The following is a 19,245-nucleotide window of genomic DNA, read 5'->3' on the forward strand; positions in this document are numbered from 1 at the left end:
GAAATGAGAGCCAGCTGAGATTCAATAGGCTGGAGACAGAAGGCGCTGTGTGTTTCGGGAGCTGTAGTCCAGAGTGTCCATGTTTGTAGTTCATTCTTTCTCAGCGGGTTTACTGACACAATGGAGAAATCCATAAATTCCTTGCAATTGTATGTTGAGAAACGTTGTTCTTAAACCATTGGACTATTTGCCCACGTAGTTTTTCACAAAGTGTTGAATCTTTGCCCATCCTTGCTTGTAAATGACTGAGCCTTTCCAATTACCAATTAACCTGTTTGCTTGTAGAATGTTCTAAACAGGTGTTTTTTGAGCATTCCACAACTTTCCCAGTCTTATGCTGCCACTATCCCAACTTTTTTGGAGCATGTTGCAGGCATTAAATTCAGAACGAGTGTATTTACAAAAAACAATAAAGGTTATCAGTTTGAACAATAAATATGTTGTCTTTGAACTGTATTCAATTGACTATAGGTTGCAAAGGATAAATCATTGCTTTACACAGTGTCCCAATTTTATTGGAATTGGGGATTGTAAAAAATATATATAATTTTTAAGCCCTATTCCCACTCGTTGTTAGGTTGCAGGCACTTACGGATGTATATGCAGGGGAGAGCGGGGAAGCAAACTGAAGATGTAGCCAAATCGCAAAACTAGAAGAGTAGTCAAAGGCAGGCAAGGGTCGGTCGATTGGTAAACAGAGCAATATTGCTGACTTTAGGACTGCAGTTGACTTGCTGACTTTGGGACTACGGTTGTCATGAACAGTTTTGCGCTCGGGTTTCCGTTGGTGTGGGGTTTATAGCATCAACGAAGCTGACTTTATGTTAGGACTGTTAATGTTACAGTCATGTTGTCTGTTGTTGCCCGGATGGGGATGCGTTCCCTTTTGAGTCTGGTTCCTCTCAAGGTTTCTTCCTCATGTCGTCTGAGGGAGTTTTTCCTTGCCACCGTCGCCACAGGCGTGCTCATTGGGGATAGATTAGGGATAAAATTAGCTCATATTTTAAGTCATTCAAATTCTGTAAATCTGCTTTGTGACAATGTTTATTGTTAAAAGCACTACACAAATAAACTTGACTTGACAATATAGAGCAGACTAGAGACGTAGTGGGAAATAACAATAGTAAGGGTCAAAAAAACAGGAAAGCAGGCAGAACAGATAAGGCTGGGTAAACTCAGAACAATACTTCAGTGAGAGTGTGTGAGAGAGGGGTTTACGTAGTGTGGCTGATTAGACATGAATGAGAGACAGCTGACTTCAATAAGCCAGTGACAGGGCAGGCTGTACTTCTTAGGCGTTGTAGTTCTGAGAATCCATGTTTGTAGTTTGGTTAGAGCTATCATTCTCAATGCCATTACTGACAGAAATCCCCTGAGGAACTCCCTCTGAGAGCTACATTCTTCCTGGGGCACCCTCTCCCCCTTGGTGCAGGCTTGTCGGGGTGCTGTGAGTGAAATGCCTGTGTGAGCAGTAGATCTAGAATGTCTTTGGCTCCTACCCAGCTTCGTTGCTCTGGTCCATAGCCCTCCCAGTCTACCAGGTATTCTAACTGTCCTCTTCTGCATCTAGAGTTGAGTATTCTGTTCACCTGGTAGATGGGTTTTCCTTCTAGGCTAAGAGGAAGATGGTCTTGGGCAGGAGCATTCTCAGCAAGAGGACCTTGAATGGCTGGTTTCAGATATGAGACATGGAAGGTTGGGGCTATATGGCAGTGAGGTGGGAGCTCTAGTCAGTATGAGACTTCATTGATGCGCTGGAGTATCTTGTAGGGACTGATGTAGCATGCCTGAAGTTTCTTGCACATGTTGGGTTCCTTGAGGCCTCTCGTGGACACCCATACTCTGTCTCCAGGAGCAAACTCTGGGTTGTCACTTCTATGCTTGTTGGCATACTCCTTATACTTGGCATTTACTGTCTCAGTGTGTTGGTGAACCTCCTCCCAAATTGCTTGACTTCATGAAAACCACTTCTCAACTGCTTGGACCTGAGTGGGTGCGTCATCCCAGGGGAACAGGGGTGGCTGGTAGCCAAGCATGCACTGAAATGGCTTTAGTTGTGTAGCAGAGTGCTTAAGCGAGTTTTGTGTATACTCGGCCCACGGGATGAATCGAGACCAATCCCCCTGGTTCCTCATGCAGAAAATCTGAAGGAAACAACCAATCTCCTGGTTAGCCCTTTCCACCTGGCCATTTGACTGGGAGTGATATCCAGACATTAGGCTCACTGAGACTCCTAATTGTTCCATGAAACAGGTCCATAATCCGAAATGAACTGGGGACCACGGTCGCTGACTATGTCCTCCAGGATGCCAAAGTATCTGAAAACATACTGAAATAACAGTTAAGCAGTCTGGAATGCAGTAGGGATGCCAGGTAGTGGAATGAGTCTCAGTGCCTTGGAAAAATCTGTCCATGGTGACCATGATGGTGGTGTTACCTTGAGATGGTGGTAGGTCTGTGATGAAATTGATGGCCAGGTGGGACCAGAGTCTCTGAGGTACAGGGAGGGGACAGAGTTTACCAGAGGGAAGGGTTCGTGGAACCTTTGCCTGGGCACACTCAGAGCAGGAAGCAAGGAACTAGATGACCTCTGTTTGCATGTTCTCCCACTAGTATTTATTTTTTAGCATCTGGTGAGTCCGTTGGCTACTTGGATGGCCCGTGGCAGGAGATGCATGTGCCCACGTGATGAGTCTCCCTTGGAGATGCTTAGGGACATACAGGAGGCCAGGAGGACAGCTGTCTGGACTCTCCTGAGGTTGGGAGGTTCTTATCTCTTGGTCCAAGTCCCAGGTGATAGTCTGGACGAAACAGTCAGGTGTGATAATAGGATGAGACTCAGGGTTACGAGGTGACAGGTTGAAGACACATGAGAGAGTGTCTGCCTTGGACACTCTCTGACAAGGTTACATGCGCTGCACAGATCCAGCTTAGAAAATATCTTGGCAGTTCAAAGTAGTTCTAATGCAGATGGAACTAGTGGAAGAGGATAAGGATATTTGACAGAGATCTGGTTGAGTCCTCTGTCATCAATGCAGGGCTGAAGGCCTCCTCCCTTCTTTTCTATGAAGAACCCCGCCAAAGCTGGTGACTTGGATGTATGTATGTACCCTTGCTTGGTGGCCTCTTGGATGTAATCATCCATGGCAGTTTGTTCCTTTTGAGAAAGGGGGTAAATATGGCTGTGTGGAGGTGCTGTACCTGGCAGACGATCGATGGCATAGTTGTAGGGACGATGTGGTGGCAGGCCACAGGCCTTACCCTTACTAAATACTTCTTTGAGATCAGCATAGCACATTCTGTACTGAATCAGGCTGTGGACTCTCCACAGAAGTAGAGCTGCGACCGAGTTGGGGACGTGAGAGACAGTTCTGGAAACATGTGGATGACCACTGGAGGATCTCCTTATTCTGCCAGAAGATTAAAGGGTCGTGGAGCTGCAACCATGGATATCTCAGAATGATATCATGGTTGACGGTGGAAGTGACATAGAGAGAGATGAGTTCAGAGTGGAGTGCTCCCACCTGAATATGAACTTTAGCAGTTCTAATGGTGACCAGACTGTCCCCCATTGGTCCTCCATTGATGGTCCTGATGCTGAGTGGACTTTGCAGAGGGGTTGTGTGCAGATCAAACTTCTGGACAATCAAGCTATCAATGAAATTTCCTACTGCCCCTGAGTCTATAAAGGCAGACAGCACATGTTTTCGAGGATGCTAGTTTCAGCAAAACAGGTACTTTGCAAGACTGTGAGTTAAAGTTTCTGATTGGACTCACCAGATCAGGGGGAATTTCAGCAGTGCTGATGTGAGACGAACAAACTGGACACTTGGTGATATGATGACCTGAACTCCCTCAATAGAAGCAGAGACCCTCTCATCTCCTCCTCTCTTGTTCGGAGCGTTTTAAACAAGTTTGAGAAACTTCCATGTGTGTTGACATATCAGTAGTCTGAACAGGCTTGGTGTCTCCCTTAAGAGAGGGTTGATTGGAGAGTAGATGAACCAATCGAATTGCTAGGTCAATGAGGGAGACCAAGGTTAGATGCTCATCTTTGCACTCCAGTTCACTTAATATCTCCAGGTGAAGACCTTGACAAAACACTGCTTTTAGAGCCGGGTCATTCCATCCACTCACGGCCGCCAGAGTTTGAAAATCCAGATCATACTCTGCAACTCCCTTGGAACCCTGTGTGATGGTGGGTAAACTCTCACCAACTTCAATCCCCTCAGGTTCATGATCAAATACTTGCTTGAATAGTTCAAGAAAACATTCATACGATGTTGTGTGCTCCTATACTAGCCCACTATAACGCTTTACCAGTGAGAAATGAGAGAAACTTTGTGATCTTACATTCCTCTGAGATGTTCGGCATGGTTGAGAAGTACATGGAGCATTGAAGTAGAAATCCCTTGCAAGTGAGGGTATCACTGGCATATTTCTCCAAAATGGTGAGCAGTGGTGCAGGGCTCGGAGAAGCTTCAGGGTGTGTTAGGAGGGCCTGCAATATTACAGCTGCTAGCTGTGCCATCCTGGTGTTGAGGTCTGCAAGCATCTCCCAAGAGGCTTCCCTGAGCGTTCAGACCAGTCTGCTTTGCCTCCTCTGCTGCATCCATGTTGGGCAAAGTATCCTGTCAGGTTGCAGGCACTTATGGATGTATATGCAGGGGAGAGCGGGGAAGCAAACTGAAGACATAGCCAAATTGCAAAACTAAAAGAGTAGTCAAAGGCAGACAAGGGTCGGTTGATTGGTAAACAGAACAATATAGAGCAGACTAGAGACATAGTGGGAAATAACAATAGCGAAGGTCAAAGAAACAGGAAAGCAGGCAGAACAGATAAGGCTTGGTATGACTGGGTAAACTTAGAACAATACTTCGCAGTGAGAGTGTGTGAGAGAGGTGTTTAAGTAGCGTGGCTGATTAGATGTGAATGAAAGACAGCTGACTTCAATAAGCTGGTGACAGGGGATGCTGTGCTTCTTGGGCATTGTGGTTCTAAGAAGCCATGTTTGTAGTTTGGTTAGCGCTATCGCTCTCAACGCCATTACTGACACTCTTACTGTACGTTTTTCAGAATGTCTCCTCTGTGATAAAGGTCATATCCTCGCAACTAGAAATTAAAACAGCATGAGCAAGTTTCTAGAATGTTCCTTTTCCTGCAAGCCTGGATGCTTGCATTACACATAACAATATAAAATTTTATTTACCCAAAACTACAACATGATATCATGGCATATGCAAACGTCAAGTGAGATTTTTATCAAAGCTGTACTTAAATCAGCTTGCGAGATGACAGTTTTTGGTTTACTTTCTCTTTCTTTATAACAGGCTGTAAATGTTAAAATACTTTCAAACCATTGAACATTCTGTGATTACTGGAAGTATAAAGCTGATGTGGATTTTCTGTGAGCCATGCTCATCCAGGCAACTGAAATGCTTTTGTATCTTAAGCTGGTGTTTCATTCCTTTTCCCCAGCACATTTCACAACAAAAGTAGACCTATGATATTAGATACATAGTGTTAAAAGCCAAACTGAGATCAGTAAAAGAGCTGGAAAATATTGACACATTAACACATCTAATTTATAATCAACAAATGGGGACTATAGGAACAGGAACGGGGGGGCACTGCTGTATAGGATTACACAACAAATATCACCACAGCATCATGTTCATAAAGTAACTGGCCACACAACCACTAATAAATAGAACCAAATTATAATTTTTTCACTATCATAAAATTCTAAACAACAAATAAACAGCTACTATTACAAGATATTTAAATGTCAATGTGTTATACACTTCATTTGAAGAGAGGCATGAATAGAAATCAGTTAAGTCTAATGTGACATAAGACTAGCAAAAAAAATTCCCTACCTATCACTCTTTGTGTGAAGTGAGTCCAGGACATGAAAGCTTCTCACAAGGCTCTTTAGCGATGAAGCTCGAAAAAGTTTGAGTGTTGGGCAGGTGGGAATGCTAAGTGCAGTTATAAGAAAGAGACAGAGAAAAAGTCCTCAAACTACAAGGGAAGCAGACGCCAGTTTGTAACACTGCTGGTGGTGAATCCAAACACACCCCACACACATACACACATCTACATAACCCTTTTCTTTTATGATCCCTCTCTTTTAAAGCTCGTCCAGGTCTCCAGGCAACAAGGGAGCGAGATGAGGACATGTTTATGTGTCCAAGCCATTCCTCTTTTCACAGATTGGACACTAGAGAAAAGCTTATATGAGCCTGGGGCACATTTTTCCCCAACACACACACACACGTTGGAGAGAAGCAATGGGGGGGAAAGAGTTTTATTACAGTTTCCACATCCCTCGCTTCCATAGCTCTCAAGGGCTTTAAACAATAGTTGTCCAGGGTTTCAGCAAAAACAAAAGCTTTTTCTTTCTCTCACATGTGCGCACGCACGCACACACACACACACATACACAAAACACAATAAACCATCACCCTGGGAACCCAATAATGATGCATTCACACCTAGAAAGCTCAGAACTGTATTTTGTTTAAAATGCTCGATATTAATGTGCAAAGCAATCTATAGAATTCTTTGTAACTAACACACAGTTTCCAGTCATACAGTCAGGTGTCTTTACTTGATCAGCTGTTAAACACTGATTTAAAGATCCCTAAGTTGAGCCTTATTGTTACATACAGTGGTATGCAAAAGTTTGGGCACCCCTGGTCAAAATTGCTGTTACTGTGAACAGTTAAACAAGTTGAAGATGAAATGATCTCCAAAAGGCATAAAGTTAAAGATGACTCATTCCCTTTATATTTTAAGCAAAAGCAATTTTTTAAATTTTTATCTTTTACATTTTCAAAATGGCAAAAAAGGAAAAGGGCCCGAAGCAAAAGTTTGGGCACCCTGCATGGTTAGTACCTAGTAACACCCCCTTTGGCAAGTATCACAGCTTGTAAACACTTTTTGTAGCCAGCTAATAATCTTTCAGTTCTTACCTGAGGGATTTTCACACACTCATCCTTGCAAAAGCTTTCCAGTTCTACAAGTTTCTTGGGCTGTCTTGCTTGCACTGCTCTTTTGAGATCTATCCACAGATTTTCAATGATGTTTAGGTCAGGGGACTGTGAGTGCCATGGCAAAACCTTCAGCTTGTGCCTCTTGAGGTATTCCATTGTAGATTTTGAGGTGTGTTTTGGATCATCGTCTTATTGTAGGACACATCCTCTTTTTAACTTCAACTTTTTTACAGATGGTGTGATGTTTGCTTCCAGAATTTGCTGGTATTTATTTGAATCCATGCTTCCCTCGACCAATGAAATGTGCCCTGTGCCACTGGCTGCAACACAACCCCAAAGCATGATCGATCCACACCCATGCTTCAGAGTTGGAGAGGTGTTCTTTTCCTGGAATTTGGCACCCTTTTTTTCTCCAAACATACCTTTGCACATTGTGGCCAAAAAGTTCTATTTTGATTTCATCAGTCCACAGGACTTGTTCCAAAATGCATCAGGCTTATTTAGATGTTCATTTGCAAACTTCAGACGCTGAATTTTGTGGCTAGGACACAGGAATGGTTTTCTTCTGATGACTCTTCCATGAAGGTCATATTTGTTCAGGTGTCGCTGCATAGTAGAACAGTGCACCACCACTCCAGGGTCTGCAAAATCTTTCTGAAGGTCTTTTGCAGTCAAACAGGGTTTTTTATTTGCCTTTCTAGCAATCCAATAAGCAGTTCTTCCAGAAAGTTTTCTTCATCTTCCAGACCTCACCTTGATCTCCACTGTTTCTGTTAACTGCCATTTCTTAATAACATTACAATCTGAGGAAACAGCTACCTGAAAACACTTTGCTACGTTCTTGTAGCCTTCTCCTGCTTTGTGAGCATCAATTATTTTATTATTCAGAATGCGAGGGAGTTGCTTAGAGGAGCCCATGGCTGTTGATTTTAGGGACGAGTTTGAGGAGTCAGAGAATTTATACAGCTTTGAAATCTGCATCATCTGACCTTTCCTAATGAAGAATTTGAACAAGCCACAGCTCAATAAGCTAATTAAGGTCTGGAACCTTGGTAAAAGTTACCTGAGAACTCAAATGTATTGGGGTGCCCAAACTTTCGCATGGTGTTCCTTTTCTTTTTTCACTCTCCAATTGTACAAAACAAAAATAATACACAAATCTTGCAGAAAATGCTGAAAAGAAATGTGTCGTCTTTACCTTTATGCCTTATGGTGATCAGTTCATCTTCGGCTCACTTAGTTATTCACAGAAACAGATATTTTCAGTCAGGGTGCCCAAACTTTTGCATGCCACTGTAAACAAATATATTATTTAAAGCTGAGACAGATCCAGTGTTTAGCTGTATGAAAAACCATAGCGTGAAATCAGATCTATGTACTGTATATCATACATTGTTCACTTCCTTGCAACACGATATAATTCATCCATACAGTTTTGAAAAGTTGACATGTTTCCCATGACCGCTGCTGTACACCAGGAAGCATTGCCTCATTACAACTTCAGAGTCCTGGTTCGATCCTGAGCTCAGATTACTGGCTTTGCAGAGTTTCTTATGTTCTTCCCATGATCATATGGGTTTTCTTCTGGTTCTCCAGTTTCCTCCTACCTCCCAAAAGTATTCCAGCATTTGGATTAACTATGCGAAACTGTTGCTAGGCATGAAAACGTGTGTGTTTATTGCACATCGCATTCAAAGTGGCATCCCATCTGGAGTGTCACTGGCATCAAATCAAGAGTGTATTCCAGTCTCACACCTGTTTTTTCTGGATAGATTCTGGATCCACCATGAACCTCATCAAAATAAAGCAGTTACTGAAGAGGAATGGATGAATTAAGTAACAGGCGCTTTTTTTTTTTTGACACCGATCTACTAAAGACCAAGACATTGAGAGTAAGGGAGAGTGTAAGAAGAGTAAAGCAGAAGTTAGACAAAATGTGAAATGATAAAATAAATAGGAAATCTGACTCAGGACAGGCACAATCAAGCAAAGTCTGCATGAGCACTAACTGGTTGACAATAGATTAAAAATAAGCTTTTGTTGAAAATAAGATGTTCTACTCAATACCATACTATATTACCATATTATATAGCACCATGTTTGTACAACATTTGTGTCATTACTGTTGATCTAAATGTGTGTATTCACAACAGTGAGATTAATGCTAGGAGCAGAGAGCGATGCAGCATATTCCACTTTACAAAATGTTTTTCCACGGGTAGCTTGAAAATAGAATTAGAGAAATAGATTTTCTACTAGACAAGGCAAAATGTCAAAATCTTGCATCCAGCCACATGAAACATAAAAGATTGATATTTTAATAAAATATATATTTTTAAAAAATTTTGTTTCTTCATAGTTCTGTCTTTGTTTTAGTTTAACCCTTTGATGCAAAACATGGGTCAAAAGTGACCCGCCTGGTTTTTTTATCTTCTATATCTTTGCAATAAATTAATTCCATCATTCAGTATTCAGGGTATTCCTCAATTAGCTTGTTTTTGATCATCATACATCCTTATTTTATTTTTTCCTTTCTTACTTTTTGAATAAAAACCCTTTTTGTATCACTACCCTTCTAATGCACAACATGGGTCAAAAACAACCTGCATTCATTTTCCAGGTTATTTCATGTATGGCTGAGTGTTTCTATGATATACTTTTGAAATAAATTAATTTTGTTATTTACTTTTCCAAATATGCAGTAAATATCTTGTTTTTGTTTAGCACAAATCATCATTTTTATTTTTCCTTTCTTAAGTTATGAACAAGCACAGCTTTTGTAATTCTACATCAAGTTTACACACATGGGTCAGAACCGACCCGCATGCATTTACTACAGCGTTTGGTGGGAACTGTGAATTGTGCTTGTGTCAGACATTTCACAGCTCAGCACAGCACCCTTTGCCCATCTAATACATGTAAGTAATTGTAGCGCGTATTGAGTGTGGGTGGAGCACAGAGGACGGCAGGACAGCGTTTGGAGGCAGACAAGGTGATTTATTCTTACAACTTTTCAGTCTACAAATCTTAGTTATTCGTTTGTTTATTCACACACACACTCGTCTGGTCCCGGGTTGCGCTCCCTCTCCTCTCTCTCTGCCTCCTTAAATAGGGAGCGGTTACTGGGAAAACACACACACAAACACAGGTTAATTATCCTCAGGTGTCGCGATTCTGCCACTCACCTTCCCCGGCTCCACCCTCCTGTCACAGACCGGCGCTTGACCACGCCCCCGCTGCCACATACCCCCACCGCCCGACTCAGGCCGGGCGCTCGTCCGGCCGGCAGCCGACTCCCCCCCCCCCCTTGACGGGAGAGGAAGTCCGCCACGACCATCTGCGCCCCTGGCCTGTGGACCACCTTGAAGTTGAAGGGTTGGAGTGCCAGATACCAACGGGTGATCCGCGCGTTGGCATCCTTCATGCGGTGGAGCCACTGGAGGGGCGCGTGGTCCGAACAGAGAGTGAAAGAGCGCCCCAGCAGGTAGTAACGGAGGGCGAGGACCGCCCACTTAATCGCCAGGCACTCTTTTTCAATGGTGCTGTAGCGCCCCTCACGCACCGACAGCTTCCGGCTGATATACAGGACCGGGCGGTCCTCCCCCTCCACCTGCTGGGACAAAACGGCCCCCAGCCCTCTGTCCGACGCATCGGTCTGCAACACAAAAGGGAGAGAGAAGTCAGGGGAGTGTAAAAGTGGCCCCCCACACAGTGCAGCCTTTACCTCAGAGAAAGCCCGCTGGCACTGCTCCGTCCACTGGACCGGATCTGGCGCCCCCTTTTTAGTGAGGTCAGTCAGCGGGCTGGTGACGTCCGAATAATTAGGTATAAACCTACGATAGTAGCCAGCCAGCCCCAGGAACTGCCTCACCCCCTTTTTGGTCTTGGGCCTCGGGCAGGCCGCAATCGCTGCCGTCTTATTAATTTGGGGACGCACCTGCCCGTTGCCCAAGTGGAAGCCCAGATACCGTACTTCCACCCGCCCAATCGCACACTTCTTCGGGTTGGCAGTGAGTCCCGCCCGCCTCAGCGACCTAAGGACGGCCCTCAGGTGTTGTAGGTGCCGCTGCCAGTCATTACTATAAATGATGATATCATCTAGGTAAGCGGCGGCATAGGTGGCGTGGGGCCGGAGGACCCTGTCCATCAGCCGCTGAAATGTAGCGGGCGCCCCAAACAGCCCAAAAGGAAGTGTGACGAACTGGTGTAAGCCGAACGGTGTGGAAAAGGCCGTTTTTTCCCGGGATAATGGAGTCAAGGGGATCTGCCAATATCCCTTCGTCAAATCCAGTGTCGAGTAAAAGCGAGCCGTGCCTAGTCGATCGAGCAGCTCATCAATACGAGGCATTGGGTACGCATCAAATTTAGACACCGCGTTGACTTTTCTATAGTCCACACAGAACCGGACCGAGCCGTCGGCCTTGGGAACCAAGACCACCGGGCTGCTCCAGTCACTGTGGGACTCCTCGACGATGCCCATTTCGAGCATGGCCTGAAGTTCTTCCCGAACCACCTTTTTTTTGTGTTCGGGTAATCTATAAGGACGGCTCCGCACTACCACCCCCGGGGGCGTCTCTATGTGGTGTTCTATGAGGTTAGTGCGACCGGGCAGGGGCGAGAACACATCCGAAAACTCGGCCTGCAACTGGGCGACCTCCGTGAGTTGGGTCGGGGAGAGGTGGTCTCCACAGGGGACCGGAGAGGTACGCGATGCCAATGACCCTTTTTGGACCTCCGGCCCCAGCTCCGCCTTCTCCGGAACTACCGACACCAACGCCACGGGGACCTCCTCGTTCCAAAGTTTCAGCAGATTGAGGTGGTAGATCTGTAGCGCCCCCTCCCTGTCCGTTCGCCTAACCTCATAGTCGACGTCCCCGACTCGCCGTGTGACCTCAAAGGGTCCTTGCCACTTGGCGATTAATTTGGAGCTCGACGTGGGCAACAGGACGAGTACCTTATCTCCCGGAGTGAACTCTCTAAGGCGCGTGCCCTTGTTGTACAGGCGGGTTTTCCGTTCCTGGGCCTGCCGCAAATTCTCCTGAGTTAGGTGGGTGAGCGTGTGGAGTTTTGCGCGCAGATCCATAACGTACTGAATTTCGTTTTTGCTCGGTGAAGGTCCCTCCTCCCAATTTTCCCGCAGTACATCTAAGATGCCGCGCGGCTTACGCCCATATAATAATTCAAACGGGGAGAACCCCGTGGAGGCTTGGGGGACCTCTCGCACTGCAAACAACAAGGGTTCGAGCCACTTATCCCAGTTACGTGCGTCCTCACTTACGAATTTTTTGATAATATTCTTGAGGGTGCGGTTGAACCGTTCAACTAAACCGTCCGTCTGTGGGTGATAAACGCTGGTGCGGATCGGCTTAATACCCAGTAGCCCATACAGTTCGCTCAGTGTTCGTGACATAAACGAGGTGCCTTGGTCAGTCAGAATCTCTTTCGGGATTCCAACCCGGGAGATGACGTGGAAGAGGGCCTCCGCAATACTGCGTGCTGAGATATTGCGAAGAGGCACTGCTTCCGGGTATCGCGTTGCATAGTCCACCAGAACCAATATAAAGCGGTACCCTCGTGTTGACCGATCTAATGGCCCGACGAGATCCATCCCAATCCTTTCGAATGGAGTCTCGATTAATGGTAGGGGGCGCAAGGGCGCTTTTGGAATGGCCGCTGGATTTACTAACTGGCATTCGCGGCACGCCGTACACCACTTACGGACGTCGCCGCGAATCCCCGGCTAATAGAACCGGGCCATTATCCGGGCGAGTGTCTTATCCTGCCCGAGGTGTCCAGCCATGGGATTAAAGTGAGCCGCCTGAAATACCAATTCCCGGCGGCTCTTTGGAATTAGCAATTGGGTGACTCGCTCTTTCGTCTGAGTGTCCTGCGTCACTCGGTATAACCTATCCTTCAAAATGGCAAAATAGGGGAAGGACGGGGTGGCGCCCGGCAGGAGCGTCTGACCATCGATTACTCTCACTTGGTCAAACGCGTGTCGCAGAGTCTCGTCTCGCGATTGTTCCAGTGGGAAATCCGCGAGGGATTCCCCAATAGAAAGAGGAGGGGCCGGTGGCTCCTCACTCTGTCGCGGAGATGACGTAGACGGCTCTGCGACCGCAGCTCCAGCCAAAGCGACACCGGGACCCTCCCCTGTTAACCGGCAGGACCCACTCTTTATTAGGCGTGCCATTAAACCCCGAAATCCCGGCCAATCAGTCCCCAAGATCAAAGAGTGGGTAAGGCGAGGATTAACCGCCGCCTTCACTATCGATTTCTCCCCTCTGAAATGTATGTGGACCGACACCAACGGGTAGCTGTGAATATCCCCGTGCACACACAACACCTTCACCCCTTGTGCTCCCCCCAATGCCTCGCCTTGCACCAGGCTTTGGCGGATTGAGGTCTGATTGCAACCTGAATCCACCAACGCCTGATATGTAGCCCCTTGTACACTTACCGGTATGCGATACGCTCCGGCCCGATCGAGGGCAGCCTCTGGCGCGTCGGGGATCCGCACCACCGCCCCCACTTCCATCGCTGCACACTGTTGCTGCAGGTGGCCCGGATCCCCGCAGCGCCAGCAAACCGGCCCGGGCCTTCCCTCTGCAGCTGTGTTCTGGGGCTCACTCACCTGAGGGGGGGGAGAGACAGACACAGAAGGGAGAAACGGGAGGGCACCACGGGGGCGGCGGGCCGGCTGGGGTGGAGCCGGCCCCCGCCTCCGCGGTGGGGGAATGGGGCGAGGACGGGACACGGGAGGAGGGGGGGGGAGAAAGAGAGAGAGAAGAGGAGAAAGAAGATGCTGTCGTCCGCTGTCCTGCTGCAGGAACAGCCGCCAGATGATCCTCCGCCAGTCCCACGGCCTGATCCAGCGACGCCGGGCGGTGGCACTGGACCCACTCCGCGGTTCCAGCTGGTAAGCGGGCGATGAACTGCTCCAGCGCCACCTGGTCGATGATTCCCTCGGCGTCGCGATCTTCGGCCCTCAGCCACCGCCAGCAGGCGTCCCGGAGCTGCTGGCCGAACGCGAACGGGCTGCCGACTTCCTCCATCCGCAGCGCGCGGAAGCGCTGGCGCTGCTGCTCCGGCGTGCGCCCCACGCGCTGGAGGACAGCCCGGCGAAGGTCGGCGTAGGCCAGCCTGCGATCGGCGGGGAGCTGTAGCGCGGCCAGCTGCGCCTCTCCCGTCAGGAGGGGGAGGAGGCGCGCCGCTCCATCGGCCACCCCGAGGCTTCGGCGACCTGTTCAAACAATGTGATGAAAGCCTCGGGGTCGTCCTGCGGGCCCATCTTGGTCACGGTGAGGGGAGACGGGCCCGCGGCCGGGGCGCTGGTGGACCCCGCCGACGCGAGGAGACGCCGGAACGCCTCTCGATCTTCCTGCTGGGCCAGCACCAGGGCTTCGAAGCGGCGCTCCTGCTCCTTTCGGAGCGTGACAAGTGCCTGGTGCTGGCTCTGCTGAGCCGTGGCGAGGGCGTGGACCAAGTCCGTGAACGGGGAGGATTCCATGGGGCTGCTGTGTTGGTGCTCCACCGTTTCCCGGGTTTCGGCACCACTGTAGCGCGTATTGAGTGTGGGTGGAGCACAGAGGACGGCAGGACAGCGTTTGGAGGCAGACAAGGTGATTTATTCTTACAACTTTTCAGTCTACAAATCTTAGTTATTCGTTTGTTTATTCACACACACACTCGTCTGGTCCCGGGTTGCGCTCCCTCTCCTCTCTCTCTGCCTCCTTAAATAGGGAGCGGTTACTGGGAAAACACACACACAAACACAGGTTAATTATCCTCAGGTGTCGCGATTCTGCCACTCACCTTCCCCGGCTCCACCCTCCTGTCACAGACCGGCGCTTGACCACGCCCCCGCTGCCACAGTAATGTTTTTCAATTGTTCTAACATTACCTTAGAAAAAAATTGATTATGTTTAGGTTACCTTGAGAGTGAGTAGATTACTTGTCAGAAAGTTACAAGTAATTACTATCAGCTACCTAACTGTTGACATATTCTACTTTAGTTAGCTAATTTTATTGTAGTTGGCTTAGCTAACTACATAGTTAATAAATAAATAACTGGCCCCATTCACTGCTAAAGTAATTACTTGAAACAAATTATTATTATAGTATTAAGACATTTAATTTTAAATCACACTTGGATGACCCATGTGTAGTAATATAAAAAGTATTTTTGTTCATAAAGTAGGAAAGAAAAAATGTAATTAATGATTTGTGGTAATTAAAAACAAGATATTTAAAGAATACTTGGAATATTCAATCATAAAATAAATTTATTTCAAAAGATAGAGCAAAGAAAAACTCAGTCAGCATGAAATAACCTGGAAAATGAATGCGGGTCATTTTTGGCCCATGTTGTGCATTAGAAGGGGCGTGCATATGTTTTGCATCAAAGGGTTAAGTAATTTACAGCAGATTTCAAATATACTAGCAATTTAGTGTCTTGTTCACTGCAAAGACTCACAATTACTTAGTAGCATGTTTTAAACTTAAATGCCAAAAAAGGGAATACACAAACTGTCATAATAAACCATTATTCCCCACTGAGGCACTTTATTTCTGCTGCAAGATTTTCAAAATGCTTTTTAAAAGGGCAAAATTCAGAGAAACCTGGCGGAAAAAAAAAATCAGGAAATGGTGTTTTAATATTGTATTGATATGAAAAGGTCCTCTCAACAATATTATCGATCCAATATTCATGAACAATCCTCATTGACTCACATTCCTGCAGTAGTGTTATGTTGTTCATTTAGAAAATAAAGCTCTATGCACATACCACAAATCATTAAAAGCTCTCAAAATGGGTAGGACAATTATCATACCTTGGATTTAACATGCACTTACAATGCTATTTAACTGTGTGTTCCTTTAACAAGGCCTGATAATGACTAAGTCAATAATTTGATCAATGATAAAGCCCTGTTGGAGAGGTGTGGACTCGGTCTTCTGGACCCAACTGTATCGGTTTAACAGAACTATATTACAAGGAGAGCAACAGAGTTGAAATAATTCATTTTCTCATGGCTCAATCCCTCAGGGATCATTTGTGATTCTGATTTCTACACATTACTTAATGGCCTGAGATAATAATAATTAGCTGATCAGGGCTTTCATGCATGAAGAGAGGGTTTTAAATCAGTTCACAGTCATTTAATCGAATATGCATTTCAATACAGAAGCTTTTAAGCAATTAAAAATTTAAAAGAGATAGGGAACTGCTTGAGGGATTACTATCAGATAATTTGGGTTAAAAGGATAAGCTGTCCACCATATTTATTTTTTTCAGGCTAGAAGTCATTCTGGACTATAAGATGCACCTCTTAAATTCTCCATTCTGTTCTTTGTTGTATAAGTTGCCTTCATGTAGCAGGCATTTTCATTTCCCCAGTGTTTGTACTGGCTCTAAAACACTTATTGATGTAGTCTAGGTTAGGATTTGTCCTATTATTGTCTTAGGAGTCTAACTGTTACCGGAGCTGAAGCCTCATAGTCCTGGAGGTGTATTATTCTATGATATCTGATTATTAACCATGACAGTTACAGGTACAGTGCCTTGAAAAAGTATTCATACCCCTTGAACTTTTTCACATTTTTCCACCTTACAACCACAAACTTAAAAGTTTTTTATTGAGATTTTATGTGATAGACCAACACAGAGTAGCACATAATTGTGAAGTGAAATGAAAATGATAAATGGTCTTCAAAATTTTAAACAAATAAAAATCTGAAAAAATGTGATGTGCATTAGTATTCAGCCCCCCTGCATCAATACTTTGTAGAGCCACCTTTTGCTGCAATTACAGCTGCAAGTCTTTTGTGGTATGTCTCTACCAGCTTTGCACATATAGACACTGAAATTTTTGCCCATTCTTCTTTGCAAAATAGCTCAAGCTCAGCCAGATTGGATGGAGAGTGTCTGTGAACAGCAATTTTCAAGTCTTGCCACAGATGCTCAGTGGGATTTAGGTCTGGACTTTGACTGGGCCATTCTAACACATGAATATTCTTTGATCTAAACCATTCCATTGTAGCTCTGGCTGTATGTTCTGTTTACAAAGCAGAAATAAATAGAACATTTGGCCAAATTATGTCTGAAATATAATTATGTCTGAGCCTCCAACAGGTTTTCTTCCAGGATTGCCCTGTATTTAGCTCCATCCATCTTCCCATCAACTCTGACCAGCTTCCCTGTCCCTGCTGAAGAAAAGCATCCCCATAGCATGATGCTGCCACCACCATGTTTCACAGTGGGGATGGTGTGTGCAGGGTGATGAGCAGTGTTAGTTTTCCGCCACACATAGCGCTTTGCATTTAGGCCAAAAAGTTCAACTTTGGTCTCATCTGACCAAAGCACCTTCTTCCACATGTTTGCTGTGTCCCCTACATTTCTTATGCCTGTCTTTCAACAATGGCTTTCTTCTTGCCACTCTTCCAAAAAGGCCAGATTTGTGGAGTGTACGGCTTATAGTTGTCCTGTGCACAGATTCTCCCACCTGAGCTGTGGATTTCTGCAGCTCCTCCAGAGTGATCATGGGCCTCTTGGCTGCTTCTCTGACCAGTGCTCTCCTTGCTCGCTCTGTCAGTTTAGGTGGACGGCCATGTCATGGTAGGTTTGCAGTTGTGCCATCCTTTTTCCATTTTTGAATGATGGATTGAACAATGCTTCTTGAGATGTTCAGAGCTTGGGATATTTTTTTATAACCTAACCCTGCTTTAAACTTCTCCAGAACTTTATCCCTGACCTGTCTGGTGAGTTCTTTGGTCTTCATGATGCTGTTTGTTCTTCAGTGTTCTCTAACAAACCACTGAGGCCTTCACAGAACAAGTGTGTTTCTGCTGAGAGTAAATTACACACAGTAGAACTCTATTAACTAATTAGATGACTTCTGAAGGCAATGGATTGCACTGGATTGTATTTAGAGGTATCAGAGTACAGGGGGTTGAATACTAATGCACACCACATTTTTCAGATTTTTATTTGTTTAAAATTTTGAAGACCATTTATCATTTTTGTTTCACTTCACAATTATGTGCTACTCTGTGTTGGTCTATCACATAAAATCTCAATAAAAAACTTTTAAGTTCGTGGTTGTAAGGTGGAAAAATGTGAAAAAGTTCAAGGGGTATGAATACTTTTTCAAGGCACTGTAGGCTCTCATTTACAATACAATACATACAATAGCTATGTACAGAATAACAATTCACAATTAAAAAATGAAATACGTTTACAGTATTTAGCAGATGCCCATAATCTAGAGTGACTTAAAGAAGCACTTTCCTATTCTAGAAAAAGAAGATTAAAGAAGCATACTACTTCAACAAAATCCCTTATGGTAGCTTAACTTCTATTTTCAGGTTTTCCCTGTTTTACAGTTATAAGACAGAATGTTTTCTTTGCTTATTGCAGTGTTTCTCAACCACTGGGCCATGGCCCATTAGTGGGCCGTGAAGTGCCATCCAGTGGGCCGCAATTTTTATTTATTATTATTATTTTTTTTTTTAAGTTTAAAGCCAAATGCTCAATAGTTCAGGATGTCGTAGTGTCCCAAATCCGGTAGCTGGTTTGCCCTACACTTTTCAAGTAGATTTGTGGGTAAATTAAGAAACCTTTATTTTTATCATATTCCTACTCTACATTTAACTCTCTCTCTTGCACACACACACATGTGCACGCACAGAGAGAGAGAGCAGAATAAATAAAAATGTTTGTGGGTAAATTATATGGATCTGTGATGCCTGCTGGAAAAGAAGAGCAGGGAGGATTGAGAATCGAGCAGCTGTGGTTTGTTTACACCTGATACTAAAACTTCTAGCATCCTAGCAACCATCGCAAAGACGTACAAAAAAGCCCAGAAACTCTTATTTACCCAGGCAAAAACGATACAGGATTTATCTTGTAGTGCCCTGATTCCCAGATCTTTAACCCAGCCACATATAAAAAGTTGCACTCCTCCATGCCTCTTCCAGGTTTTCATCTGTGTATCCGTGTAGAACGATGTCTGCAGCACCAGGTGGTTTGAGATATCGGGGAACTCAACAGATGGATAATTTTCCAACTCATAATGAATGAATGAATAACTTTATTTAAACACAATAAGTTGATCAGCAAAGCTGGTGGAGTCATGCATGTACAGATAAAATAATTACAAATACAAAAGACTAAAAGTAAACACAATCTTTAAAAAAACTTAAAATCTCTTGATTATCTGTTAACTATCTTCACATTAATTTAATT

General features: G+C 45.1%; 1 protein-coding gene across 1 annotated transcript in view; it reads right to left on the reverse strand.

The window, feature by feature from the left end:
* Positions 1–5,960, reverse strand: part of LOC132888330 (WD repeat-containing protein 49-like) — a 141,019-nt gene extending 135,059 nt beyond the window's left edge. Inside the window, exon 1 of the mRNA XM_060924390.1 lies at positions 5,880–5,960. Coding sequence (XP_060780373.1) covers positions 5,880–5,913 — 34 coding nt within the window. The 5' untranslated portion in view covers positions 5,914–5,960. The remainder of the gene's footprint in view (positions 1–5,879) is intronic.
* Positions 5,961–19,245: the final 13,285 nt, after the last annotated feature.

Source organism: Neoarius graeffei, chromosome 6 (genome assembly GCF_027579695.1).
Source record: "Neoarius graeffei isolate fNeoGra1 chromosome 6, fNeoGra1.pri, whole genome shotgun sequence".
In the NCBI taxonomy this organism is placed as follows: domain Eukaryota; kingdom Metazoa; phylum Chordata; class Actinopteri; order Siluriformes; family Ariidae; genus Neoarius; species Neoarius graeffei.